Source organism: Galeopterus variegatus, unplaced genomic scaffold, assembly GCF_000696425.1.
Source record: "Galeopterus variegatus unplaced genomic scaffold, G_variegatus-3.0.2 Scaffold3261, whole genome shotgun sequence".
In the NCBI taxonomy this organism is placed as follows: Eukaryota; Metazoa; Chordata; class Mammalia; order Dermoptera; family Cynocephalidae; genus Galeopterus; species Galeopterus variegatus.
This window is the reverse complement of record NW_007729372.1, coordinates 229,496-242,902: the sequence shown is the minus strand read 5'-3', so window position 1 is coordinate 242,902 and position 13,407 is coordinate 229,496. Positions and strand designations below refer to the sequence as shown.

The 13,407-nt window shown below is 40.3% G+C and overlaps 1 protein-coding gene across 1 annotated transcript in view; it reads left to right on the top strand.

Annotated features, from left to right (window-relative positions):
* Positions 1-582: 582 nt before the first annotated feature.
* The window catches only part of RGSL1 (regulator of G-protein signaling like 1), a gene marked incomplete at its 5' end in the record, with an annotated part of 28,880 nt that continues 16,055 nt past the window's right edge, over positions 583-13,407 (top strand). Inside the window, 4 exon segments of the mRNA XM_008584446.1 lie at positions 583-776; positions 2,245-2,362; positions 2,781-2,895; positions 6,045-6,174. Of these exon segments, the coding sequence (XP_008582668.1) occupies positions 583-776; positions 2,245-2,362; positions 2,781-2,895; positions 6,045-6,174 (557 nt within the window).

Sequence of the window (13,407 nt, the reverse complement as noted above, 5' to 3'; positions counted from 1 at the left end):
AAATTTGGAAATGGAGCTCATGGAAACTGCAGATAGTTTTACCATATTAGTGAAAATTTAAACCACTTCCTCATATCAATGAAAATTGAAACCACAAATGAGGCACAGATTCTCAGGAAAAACCATAAGGGAAAAGGAAAAAGGATTGAGGATGCAACATTAAGGGCACCTATATTCAAGGAGCAAGGAAAGAAAAAATCAGCAAAGAAAATTTAGAAATGTTGATCAATAACCACTGATCAGTCATGTTCTGCCTCACAAGAATAATTGCCAATTAAGAGTTGTTTTGAATTCATAATATAAAAAGAAATTTCCCTTGAAAAAAAATTATGCCCTTTAAGAAATCTCCCTTCCTCTTCCATTGGGATTATCAAATGATTGGACAAAGCTTAGGAAGGATGAGTAAAAGTTCAAGTTCATCTTCAAGAAAATAGACAGATTTAACCAATTCATCTACCATGCTCTTCACATGCAGCTAAAGGCCATACAGCCTGGGAGATGCCCTTCCCCATTTCCTAACTGGAACAGAATCCAGGGTCATCATCCCTTTCTCTCTGCTAATGGTGCTATCTTGTTTTCCAGAACTTTAACAGAAGTCTTCCTAAATACACACCACTTGGAGTTCTTCAGGGAGTTCCTCAAAGAACGGAAGGCTGAAGGCCCATTGCAGTTCCTGATTGCAGCACAAAAGATCAGTTTGGAGTCCAGTGAAAAGATTCAAAAGTCTCTCCTTGAAAATTTAATCAAGACTTACTTCCATGGCAATATCTCTCCCGGTATGCATAGTGTTTTAGGAGAATAATCTGGAAATAGCCCATCTCATGTGAGCCCTTGGAGAGAGCAGAGCTAGGCAGCGACCACGTGGGGGCGTATTGAGACAAAGATTAAGAGGAACAGTTAAGCAAAGAACAGCAATAATCAATCCAAGCCTGTAATACTAGTAAAAGAAACCAAGTGCAAGATATTTTCACATAAATCTTCTCGTTTGATTTTATTTGATTCTGAAAATAGAATTTTGTTTAATCACTGTAGGATAGGGATGAATATCTGCCAAGCCTGTAATACTAGTAAAAGAAACCAAGTGCAAGATATTTTCACATAAATCTTCTCGTCTGATTTTATTTGATTCTGAAAATAGAATTTTGTTTAATCACTGTAGGATAGGGATGAATATCTCCACTTCACTAATGAAGAAGGTGAAACACAGAGAAGTTAATTAGCTTCTTCAGTTGGTGGAACCTGAATTCAAATTTGTCATTTGACCATCAAATCGACTAGTCTGGCATTAGATACAAAAGGGTTAGCTGTATACAAAGTTGGAGTGGTCACCCACCATGGATTGCAAAGAGAGTTGTATGGGAAGGAGAACCGTACATCTGGAAATCTTTCAAAAATTTTGTCTTATTTTCTTGCCTAAGGCAAGAAGGTAAATCTGGCCCATGTAAATTCATGTTGCTCAAAAGCAGAAGTTACAACTAAAGTATTGACCTGTGATTCTAAAGGAGAACAAAAGAGGGTGAGCATGATCCCATCCTGGAGGTAAACAAATCTATAGCAAAGCAGTGAAGATAGAGCCTCCTATTTTGTCACAGATAAACAGATGGGATTTTTGTGTGTCTGTTTTTTGCTTGCAGTAAACCAAAATAAGGGAATAAATTTTATGAGTATAGAGAGGTAAAATTAGCAAATCTTTATTTGTAAGAAATATTTACTTGTTGAATCTCAGCATGTCAAGTTCTATACATAATTTTGAATGAGCTAGACAAGAAAGAGGGGTACCCAGATCCTTGATAAGTTTTCGAGTCTCATTAATGAGCTCAACAGTCTCTGAACACCTGGAGAACCACATTGCCCTTACAATATTTATTTCTAATCTTGGATTTCCCATTTTCCCCAGCAATTTAAATTTAATCCTTTATTCTTCTGCTCTCTCCCTACATCTTCAAACCAGTTGCAGAACTTCAAACCAGTTGTAGAAATGAGTCTTTTTAAAATGTCTTTTCCCCGAAGCACTCATCTCTGAAATTTGAATGGAACTAAATCAGGACAGTATTTGATATACAAATCCACTTGCACATAACATTCCAAATATGCTTTGGAGATTTGCAAACAAATTGTGGAGGGGTCAGTGGCTAGCCAGATTGAGAATAGGGGGCTGTGAGACTGTAAGATGGAAAAACACCTCCTACCTCAGACATGGTAGAGGAGGAGGATGACTTTTTTTCTCTCTCTTGCATTTTTTAGAAGATATCCTGCAATGTGATGCCCCTATTATCGAAGACATCACTCGCATGCAAAATGTCACAATGAGCAAATTGTTTATACTCCAGGAATGTGTCATGAAGTCTCTGGAAGAAAAGTGGTGAGTATGCTCAGTGAAGGCAAGGATTCTTTCTGGAGTTGCTCATTGGCTTCTGAAAGCTTCATCAAGGCTCATAATCCATTCTCATAGCTCATTGCCAGAGCCTCCCTGCAAAAGAAAAAACCAAACTTATCTTGAACCCTCCTACCTACCTACCTGCACACACACATGCACACACACACATGCACACACACTTCTGTTCATTTGCCTTAAGAAAGAACGATATAATGTTGATCAGAAAGGATAGACTGACGTTAGCAAAGAACTGAAATGGTAAGAAGAGTGTTTTTGAGTATCTCTCGATTCCCCAATTTCCATTGCTACTTCCTCCAAAAACTGGGGTAGATTTGCCTTGACTGTTATCTTTTATGTGCCAGATTTTTTGCCACCTCTGATATCCTTGGTCTCTTTCTGGCAGGTTTAAGGATTACCAAGAGCTGTTCCCACCTCGTCCTCAAGAGGTGGAAATTGAAGTACAAACTACACATAGGAAGCCCTCAAAGACAGCAACAACTTACCTACAGGAATTGCAGGTCAGTGAGGAAGAAAGTGAACACAAGACATTGGAGAAAAGGAAACCACTGCCTATGCATTTTCAATCATACAAAAAATTTTTACTGTTAGCCTATTTAATCACTAAAACAATTACTTTTGGGGGTAGGTTTTTATATCCCCATTTTACAAAGGAGGAATCTGAGGCTCAAAGAAATTGTTACACTGGGAATTTAGGGAAGACTCTCTCTTCTCTATCTGTGATTAGAACCAATTGGGTGATAGGCGCAGGGGTTGAATACATGGAGATCAAAATGTCAGGTTTTTTAAACTGCTCAAAGCTAATTTAGAGGACATGAGTTGCCCGTGAAGCCAGGTTGTTTTGCTAAACCTCTCTGCACCCAAATTAGGCTTATTTACACATCCAGTCACTGGCATAACAACAATTTAGGCCTCTACTTAACCAGGATGAGATCCTTACTGTATGTCAAAGGGCAGGACTGAAACAAGCAAATCCCAGAGAGAGAATGCAAAGGGCTGAGAGCAAAGCATGCCCGTTTTCTTCTTTCAGACTCATCAGTTGTCTAGCTCATTCTCCCATGGGAGGAGAGAAAAAGGTAAGAAAGAGGAGACAGGAATGTGACTCAGGAAAGTCTCTTTGTATGGTTTAAGAAAAAGAGCAAAGCATGCCCGTTTTCTTCTTTCAGACTCATCAGTTGTCTAGCTCATTCTCCCATGGAAGGAGAGAAAAAGGTAAGAAAGAGGAGACAGGAATGTGACTCAGGAAAGTCTCTTTGTATGGTTTAAGAAAAATAAAATATATATATACCCCCTTAAACAATCACTTGCTCAATGTGTTTTAGAGTTGGTTAGTATCAGAAAAATTTGAGCCCAGCTCTGTCTGACTCCAAAGGTCATGCTACAATACCTCTGAAAATAATGCCTAAGCACTTTGATCCAATATTCCAGGGGTGAAAATTTGTTTTTCTCTCCTTTCTGCTCTGTATTTCCTCCATATATAAATCTACTCCATGTCAGGGCACCATGAATAATCATATAAAATATTTAAAATAATACTATATCCAGAATCAGGACACTTGTTTTAATTTCAGGTCTTCTGGTTGTTCTTAGATAAAAGCAAACCAACATGTACTTAATGCCTACTTTGTGCCAAGCACTACACCAGGGTTTACATATGTAATCACTAAACCTCACCACAACCCTAAAGGCTGTTTCTACCTTACACATGGAGATATTAGATACAGGTTAAATAAACTGACCTAAATTACACAATTAGGGATAAGCTAGGCTCCAGACTCAAAGTTTCTGATTCCAAATTCAGTGTAATAAATTATATTTATTTTTTATACGTCACCACTGGCTATCTCAAGCCATGCTTATGTTGAGGTTCCTTGTCTGTATGTAGACTGAGACAACTGAACTAGTTGATAAGTAAGATTCTTTCTGATTCTAAATATCAATTTCTCAAAGGGTAAGGAAACTGGAAAGTGGTCACTGGATACCTAGTAAGAAACAGATGAAGAAACATAAAATGCATTTGCACGTGGGCATGTATGTGTGTGTGTGCGCACGTGTGTGTGCGTGTGTGCACGCGTGTGTGTGTGGTGTATGAGTGGGTGCATGTAATTATATTTTTCTTTTTTAAGTGCTTAAAGATAGTTTTACTCATTTCCTTATTTCCTCAACATTTCAAAATCTGCCTGAGCAATTACTCCCTTCTTGTGAGCTGCGCTTATCTCCATCCTGTTTCTTTTCATTTTTAGCTCTCACACTCCTTCTCCCAGTCACGGCATCTCAAATCTTTACTGTTGAAAGGCTGTGGTAGAAGGAGCAAGGGCAATAGCCCTAGGCACACCTGGTTGGAACCAGAATCTTCTACCCACCAGATACTTTTTTTTCTTTTGTTTTTTTTCTGATTTTACTTATATTTATTTTTGTGGGGTACATTGTGTTGTTTCAATATACATACATATCCTACACAATGATTCACTTAGGGTAGATAACATAGTTTTGTCCCCATTAATTCACCCCTCATCCTCCCTCCACCCCCATCTCTCCCGGCCTCTGGTAACCATTCTTCTACTCTCTCTCTCTCTCTTTTTTTTTAAATGCTGTTGCTTTGCCTCCCACGGATTTGTCACCCCACTTCCCCTGGGTGACAGAACCACAAAGGATTTCTCAAAGCCCATCTCTTCTGAGCAGTGAGAGACCCCAAAGTGGTTAATCTCCTGCCGGAAACTTCAAGCGAGAGGCATTCCTTCCTTGGGAAATTAACCCCGAATTGGGGTTCTCTTCCTGCATTTATTTTCCAGACCAGGAAGTTACAGGAAGAGAACATAGGTGGGGTTATAGTTTAATAATATAGGCTGGTAACTTTCAGTGAAACAAGCCAGATGACATTCCAGTAGACAAGTGATCTTACAGCAATTTCTCAGTATCTTTACATAACAATCAGTAACTAGTCTGTCCTTGAGCCAGCAACCTTGCTGTGCCACAAATCTTTATCTTACACCAGAGACTTTATAGCCTGAGGAAAATTTCCAGTGCTCCACAAGGTCAATATTTGAAACTGCAAGGCTTTGAAAAACCAGGCCCTGTGAAGTACCTATGCTTTGTAGTATATTCCACCAAATACACAAAGTTTAACATCGTTATTGAAAAAAGAACTCTTAAAAATGAATTAGAAAAATCTATGTAGAAATTTGGTGAAGGACATGAGCAGATAAGTCAGGTACCCCCCAGATAAGTCATGCACCCCCCAAAACACACATCATTAATAAGTACATTCTACAATTTGGTTGCAGGCAGGGGCAGGGCAGGCCTGACCAGCTCTCAGGATCCCAGGCGGCTGGTTCCCTTGCTGGCCTGGGTGTGTGGCAGCAGGGGCAGGGCTGAGGCCCATGGTCGCATCTCTCAGGATACCCGGGAAGGGCTTTGGGCTGGCTTCATTGCTGGCCGGCTGTGGGTGCGGCATCTGAGTACCCACCAGCTACTTAATCTGGGGCAAGGCACACAAACTCTCTGTCCTAAATTGTATCACCTTTAAATTGGAGCTAAAAATTAATCCTTTAGAGAGGTGTTGTGAAGATTAAATGTAATCAATACCAAGTAGAATCTCAGAGAATAGCAGCTATACTAATGTACATGTTATACCCCTCTCTTTCTCCAGAACAGAGGCTGGCTGAAAATGATTGGCTTTGTCAAGAGTTTTTGCAAGTACCGCAGATTTATGTCAAATCCTAGAAGGTGCCTCGAATTTGTAGATTATCTTCACCTGGAAATGCAAAACAACAAAGAAAGTAAGTTGTTTGTCTATTTATTCCCCTTCCCTCTTGATATTTCAGCCTACTAGGGTTAGCTCAGATAAGAAGCTGCAGAGCTTATTGCTTTATGCCATGCCAGTGTCAACGTGGAGTCTGGCAAGAACCCCAGGTCCTGGGTGCAAACCAAGCCCAGGCCTACCTGGAGAGGGAGTGAGCCCAGCAGCCTCTGCTTGGGGAGCTAGCCAGTGTGGAGAACGACTAATCTAAGGCACTGAGAGATCTCACATTTTACATTTTTCTTATGTTGTTTAATTTGGTCTTTAAAAATTCTTTAAAAAATGTTTCTGCTTATAAAATTAATACATGCTATTAATAAACAGGTAATAAAAATTACAGGTATATATGGTGTAGGAGTGAAAATCTCTCAAGAGATAACATTGTCAATGCTTTGTAAACCTACCTCCTGAATGTTTTTCTATATGTATCTTTTTTTTTTCTTCCTTTTTTTGTCTTTTTTCGTGTCCGGCACCGGATCACAACCCTCAGTGTCGCGCCCGTACCGGACCGGGACCGGCAACGGGATTGCAACCCTCGGTGTTGCGCCCGCACCCCACTCAGCCAGTGAGCGGGAACCGGTCTGTATGTGGGATCCGAACCCTCAGCGGGAGCGCCACTGCACTCCCAAGCGGCACACTATAGCAGTGCGCCACCGGGCCGGCCCTATATGTATCTTGATATATATTTTCCCCACAAAATTAATGCTATATGTTATATTCGTAACTTGCTTTCTTCACTTTTTAATTTTTTTTTATTATTATTAGCATATGATTAGCTTTTTGCACTTAATGTATCTTGGATGTCATTTCATGTCAATACATATATATATATATATATCTGCCATGTTGTTTTTGACTTCTATAAAGTGTCCATCATATGGATTTATTCAACTGCTTCAGTCATTAATTCATTCAACACATGTTTTAAGAATGTGCTGTATGGCAAGCACCTTGCCAGGTGCTGGGAATACAATAATGAACATGCAGCGTAGGATCTGCCCTTGTGGCACCTACAGATTTCAAACAGAAAATATGAGCCACAGATATTGGGTTTGAATCTGCCACTTTCTAGCAGAATGACCTTGGAAAAGTGACTTTGTGCCTGTTTCCCCATCTGTAGAATGGGAATAATAATTGTTCCTATCTCATAGGGATGTTGTGAGTATTGAGTTAATACATGCAAAGTGTCTTAGAACTTATGCTTGGCAATAGTACATGCTATAAAAGAGTTAGCCAGTATTACTGCTGTTACTATATTATTATGATGAGTGATCCCAATGATAATTGCAGGGAGACCCTAATTAGTTATGGGAGAGGGTTAGGGAAGACTTCTCCCAGAAAATGACATAAAGTTGAGTTTTCAGGAATGAGCAAGTGGGATAGGAGGGAGCAATTTCTAGGTATGCATAGAACCTGAAAATAAGAGGATGATGAGATTTAGGAACTGCAACCAGTCCAGTTGGACTAGAGATTAATGAGATGAGGAAAGTGCCTGAGATGAGACTGGAAAGATTGGTAGTGACAAATCACGTCTCTCTTGATAGCTTTTGAGTTGTTCCAACTTTCCAACTCTATGACCTTGCTTTCCAACTGTCCAACTTTATGACTTAATGCTGCAAAACATACATATTTTGCAATTGTGTGTTTCTAAGAAATAAACTCCTTAAAATGGGATAATGGGTAAATGATTAAAAATAGTCAAATTTTGGCCCTCTAAAAACATTACACTGATTTATACTCCATTAGCATAGTGTCTAATTCCTCACATTCCCACCATCATTGGGTATTACGCATTTTAGAAAACTGCTGACCTGGTAAATGAAAAATAATATTTCATACTAACTTATAATTCTTTAGTACTTGAAAATCTTTATTGGCCATTTGTATTTTTTCAAACTGTTTATGTTCTTTGTCTATTTTTCAAATGGAATTTTAATATTATTATTATTTTGTAATTTGCAAAAAATTTTCATATATATCTTTTATGAACTGCCTCACGACCAAACATTTGGGATTCAAGAATAGTTCTAGCTCTTTTGTTTCTTCTTTTAAATAAAATCAGTTCAAGCACTTACACCCCAGAAGAGTAGGACATCCACTTTCACCATTCTTTGACTTCCTAATTCCCAGCATTGCATGAGAGCCCAAGAATAAGAGTGTTTCACCAAGTCACTGGGAGTTCTACCTGGTTTCCAGTTCCCCTAAGATGTAGGGAAGAGCCTCATAAAACAGTCTTCCACTGATCCAAGTCTTTTATTTTGAAGTATAGCATCCATATGAATGACCGTATGAAAAACTGAATCCCCACCACCCAACCCAAGGAATAGAAAACTGCATAACCAGGTGACACATGTGCATCTCTTCAATCAAACCCCCACATTACCCACCACAGATGTAAACTCTGTTTAGAACACAGGTGTTCATTTAATTGTCTTTTAAAATGTTCATGTGTTTTTATACTTCCCCCATAGTATCCTAACTCAAAACCTTTGATTCCCACTGCAACTTTCATTTCACTAATTTTATTGATTTTCTTAGGCCAAACAGTGTGTTTTTTTTTATCCTACCTGAGAAAACAGAAGCTAAGCACTCAGAAGAGAACTTTTACAGCTCCCCTCCACTAAATTGCACAGTCAACCTCCCCTGTACTAACATGGTCTTGTCACAGTGGTAAGCGGCCTGTCCTCTCTCCTAACTAAGCATCTCTCCCCCGTCATCTACTCAAGGGCATTAATCCAGCAATTTTTTGCTTGTTCTCTGCATCGTTTTAATTTTTTTCCCACTAAATTACCCAATCAGCACCAAATATGGAATAGTACCTCTTAACTAAAGAATTTCTCCCTGATTCTACATTTCCTTCCAATTATCTGGCACATTTGTCTGTTTCCCTTTTGAACAGAAATCCTCAAGTGTTATGCATTCTTGCTGCTTTTTTTCTTTTCTTCACATTTATTTATTTTATTTATTTTTATTTACTTTTTATTTATTTTTAATTACTTTTTAAAGTAACTTTTTAAGCTATAATTTACATACAACAAAATTCACCAATTTTAAGTGTGTAATTTGATGAGTTTTGATGAATGTCACTACCCCCACAATCATGATGTAGAATATTTCCATCACCAAAAAAATTTCTTTATATCCCTTTTAAGTCAACATTCTCTCCCTTCCCCTACCACTCTCTGGTCTGGCAACCACTGGTCTGCTTTCTATCACTACCATTTAACCTTTTCTAGAATTTAATATAAATGGAATCATGCTGTATATAGCCTTTTGTGACCAGCTTCTTCTATATAGCATAATGCTTTTGAGATTCATCTATGCTGTTGTGTGTCTCAGTAATTCATTTCTTTTTATTGCTGGGTAATATTTCATTATACCATACCATGATGTGTTTATCCATTCACTAATAGATATTTGGGTTGTTTCTAGTTTGGAGTTATTATGAATAAAGCTTCTGTGAATATTCAAGTACAAGTCTTTGTGTGGATATATGTTATTTCTCTTGGGTAAATGACTAGGAGTGGAATTGCTGGGTCATGTGGTAAATTATGTCAACTTTGTAAGAAACTGTTTTCCAAAATGGCTATACCATTTTTGCATTTCCATCACCAGTGCAAGAAAGTTTCAGTTGCTTCACATCCTCACCAACATTTGATATTATCTATCTTTTAATTTTAGCCATTCTAGAGGATAGGTAATGGTATCTCATTGTATTAGTCCATTTTGTGTTTCTTATGAAAAAGTAAATGGAACTGGGTAATTATAAAGAAAAACGAAATTTATTGCTTATAGTTTCTAAGGCTGGGAAGTCCAAAGTCCATCTGGTGGTGGTGACAGTGACCCGGGGGTCTCACATTGCAAGATGGTGGAAGCAGAGAGAGCAAGAAAGACACACTCTCCTCTTCTTTTAAAGCCCTCAGAACCATGCCCTTGACCACAATTTTTAATCAATTCACTGCTGCACGGTCCGTGACAGTGACCCGGGGGTCTCACATTGCAAGATGGTGGAAGCAGAGAGAGCAAGAAAGACAGACTCTCCTCTTCTTTTAAAGCCCTCAGAACCACGCCCTTGACCACAATTTTTAATCAATTCACTGCGGCACGGTCCTACAATCCAATCACCTATTTAAGGCTCCACCTTTCAATTACCTTAATAGGAATTCCCACCCTCTTAACAGTCACAGTGGGGGCTAAGTTTCTAATACATAAACTTTGGGGACACAATTCAAGCTTCAGTGAGTTTTGGGGGGGACATAATTCTGTCCACTACATTCCACCCCTGACCCTCCAAAACTGATGTCTTTTCACGTACAAATACATTCATTTCATCCCCAAAGTCTTAACTTGTTTCAACCCAAAAGTCCAAAGTTCAAAGTCCCAGCTGTGAAATCAATACATGTTATCTACTTCCAAGATACAATGGTGGGACAAACATAGGGTATATATTCCCATTCCAAAGCAGAGAAATGGGACAAAATAAGTTATCTACTTCCAAGATACAATGGTGGGACAAACATAGGGTATATATTCCCATTCCAAAGCAGAGAAATGGGACAAAAGTGTCCTTTTCGCATGCAAATACATTCATTTCATCCCCAAAGTCTTGTTTCAACTCAAATCCAAAGTTCAAAGTCCCATCCGTGAAATCGAAAGAAGTTATCTACTTCCCAATACAATAATGGGACAAGCATAAGGTACATATTCCCACTTCAAAAGGGAGAAATAGGCCAAAAGAAAGGTGTAACAGGTTCCAAAAAAGTCCAAAACCCAGCAGGACAGGCATTAAATCTCAAGGCTGGCAAGTCAGGTACCTTGATCCTACGTTCGACCTCCTATGCATGGTTGTGTCAGGGTTGGGTCTCCAAATCCTTTGGCAGCTCCATTCCTATGGCTTTCCAGGTCTCAGGTGATGCTTCAGCTCTCCCAGGCTGCCATTCCACTCTGGTAGCTCCCACAGGTCTAGGATCTCCATTGTGATCCCACTCTCATGGCTCCATTAGACATGGCACTGATGGGGTTTCTCTGCTGCAATTCTGACCCCACAATTCTGTTCAGCATTGCTCTAGTGAAGGCTATCTGCAGTGATTCACCCCTGTGACAAATCTCTTCCTGGGTCCCTGGGCTTTTGTATACATCTTTGAAACTGCAGTGGAGGCTCCCAAGCCTCCACAGCTCTGGCATTCTGCAAACTTGCAGACCTAATATCACGTGGATGCCTCCGAGACTTCCTGCTTGTGTTTTTCAAAGCTGCAGGTCCAGCCACACCTGGGGCCAATTTAGCCACAGCTGGAGCAGCCAAAGCAGCTGATGTGCTGGTGCTGGAAGCAGCTTCTGGAGGTGGCCCTGAGCAGCAAACATGTGTAGGGTGCCTCAGGCCTGTTCCCNGTCTTAACTTGTTTCAACCCAAAAGTCCAAAGTTCAAAGTCCCAGCTGTGAAATCAATACATGTTATCTACTTCCAAGATACAATGGTGGGACAAACATAGGGTATATATTCCCATTCCAAAGCAGAGAAATGGGACAAAATAAAGGAGAAACAGGTCCTAAACAAGTCCGAAACCCAGCAGGGCAGGCATTAAATCTCAAAGCTGGTGAATCAGATAACTTGACTCCATGTTCAATGTCCTCTGCACACTGGTGTGGGCGTAGGATCCCCAAGTCCTCAGGCAGCTCCACTTCTATGGCTTTCCAGGTCTCAGGTGATGCTTCAGCTCTCCCAGGCTGCCATTCCACTCTGGTAGCTCCCACAGGTCTAGGATCTCCATTGTGATCCCACTCTCATGGCTCCATTAGACATGGCACTGATGGGGTTTCTCTGCTGCAATTCTGACCCCACAATTCTGTTCAGCATTGCTCTAGTGAAGGCTATCTGCAGTGATTCACCCCTGTGACAAATCTCTTCCTGGGTCCCTGGGCTTTTGTATACATCTTTGAAACTGCAGTGGAGGCTCCCAAGCCTCCACAGCTCTGGCATTCTGCAAACTTGCAGACCTAATATCACGTGGATGCCTCCGAGACTTCCTGCTTGTGTTTTTCAAAGCTGCAGGTCCAGCCACACCTGGGGCCAATTTAGCCACAGCTGGAGTGCCAAAGCAGCTGATGTGCTGGTGCTGGAAGCAGCTTCTGGAGGTGGCCCTGAGCAGCAAACATGTGTAGGGTGCCTCAGGCCTGTTCCCCGACACCATTCTGTCTCCCTAGGCCTTTGGGCCTGAAATGGAAGGGTTGGTCCCAGAGGCTTATGCAATGCCTTCAGGACCTTTCCCCACTTCTCTTGATATCCTGTTCTTTTGTGTTAATCTTCTTAGTACCATTGAATTTTCCTTCTGAAAATATTCTCTGCTTCTCTACCACATGGCCAGGCTGCAAATTTTACAAATCTTTACTCTCTGCTTCCCTTTGAAATTCTGGCTTTATGTCATGCCTTTACCACCATAACTCAGATTAGGCCGATAGAAGTAGCCATGCAGCTTCCTTAATGCTTTGCTGCTTAGAAATTTCTTCCACCTGTCACCTCTCCCAGGGTGATGGAGACACAAAGGATCACTCAAAGCCCATTTCTCCAGAGCAGTGAGAGGCCCACAAGAGGTTCATTCCCAGGCAAATCCTTCAAGAGATCAGGATTCCTAGGAAACAACCCTACAACCCTGAACAAACGTTTTCTCTCAGTATTTTATTGTCCAGGCAAGAAAGTTACAGAAAAGGAACACAGGTGGTTACAAAAAGACCAGTAAGATAATCGTCATGGCAACACTTAGTTCCCTAAGAAACTCAAAGAAACAGCTGAAGGCCAGATGAGGAACATCCCCCAACCATTGTCTTTGAAGCTTTTAGCTCACATACTTTTCAATAATTAGGTTTAGCTGCACCCAGGACATCTTCCCTTAGAGCAAGCATTTTTGCTTTGTTACAATTTTTTACCTACAATAGAGACTTTAGTCCCGGGAAAGTTTTCTGTTTTTCCCAAGCTTAACATTTCTGTGTGTTAGGCACCATGAAATACATTTGCTCTATTAATGTTGGTATTCTCCACACCCCCAAAAACTCCAGTTCACAACTCCTAAGTTCCAACTTCCACAAAGTCCTAGGGCGTGGACACAATGCAGCCAAATTCCTTTCCAGTTCACAGCAAGGGTGATCTTTGCCCAAGTTTCCAAAAAACTCCTTCTTATTTCTATCTGAGACTTCCTTAGAATGGTCTTTACAATCCATA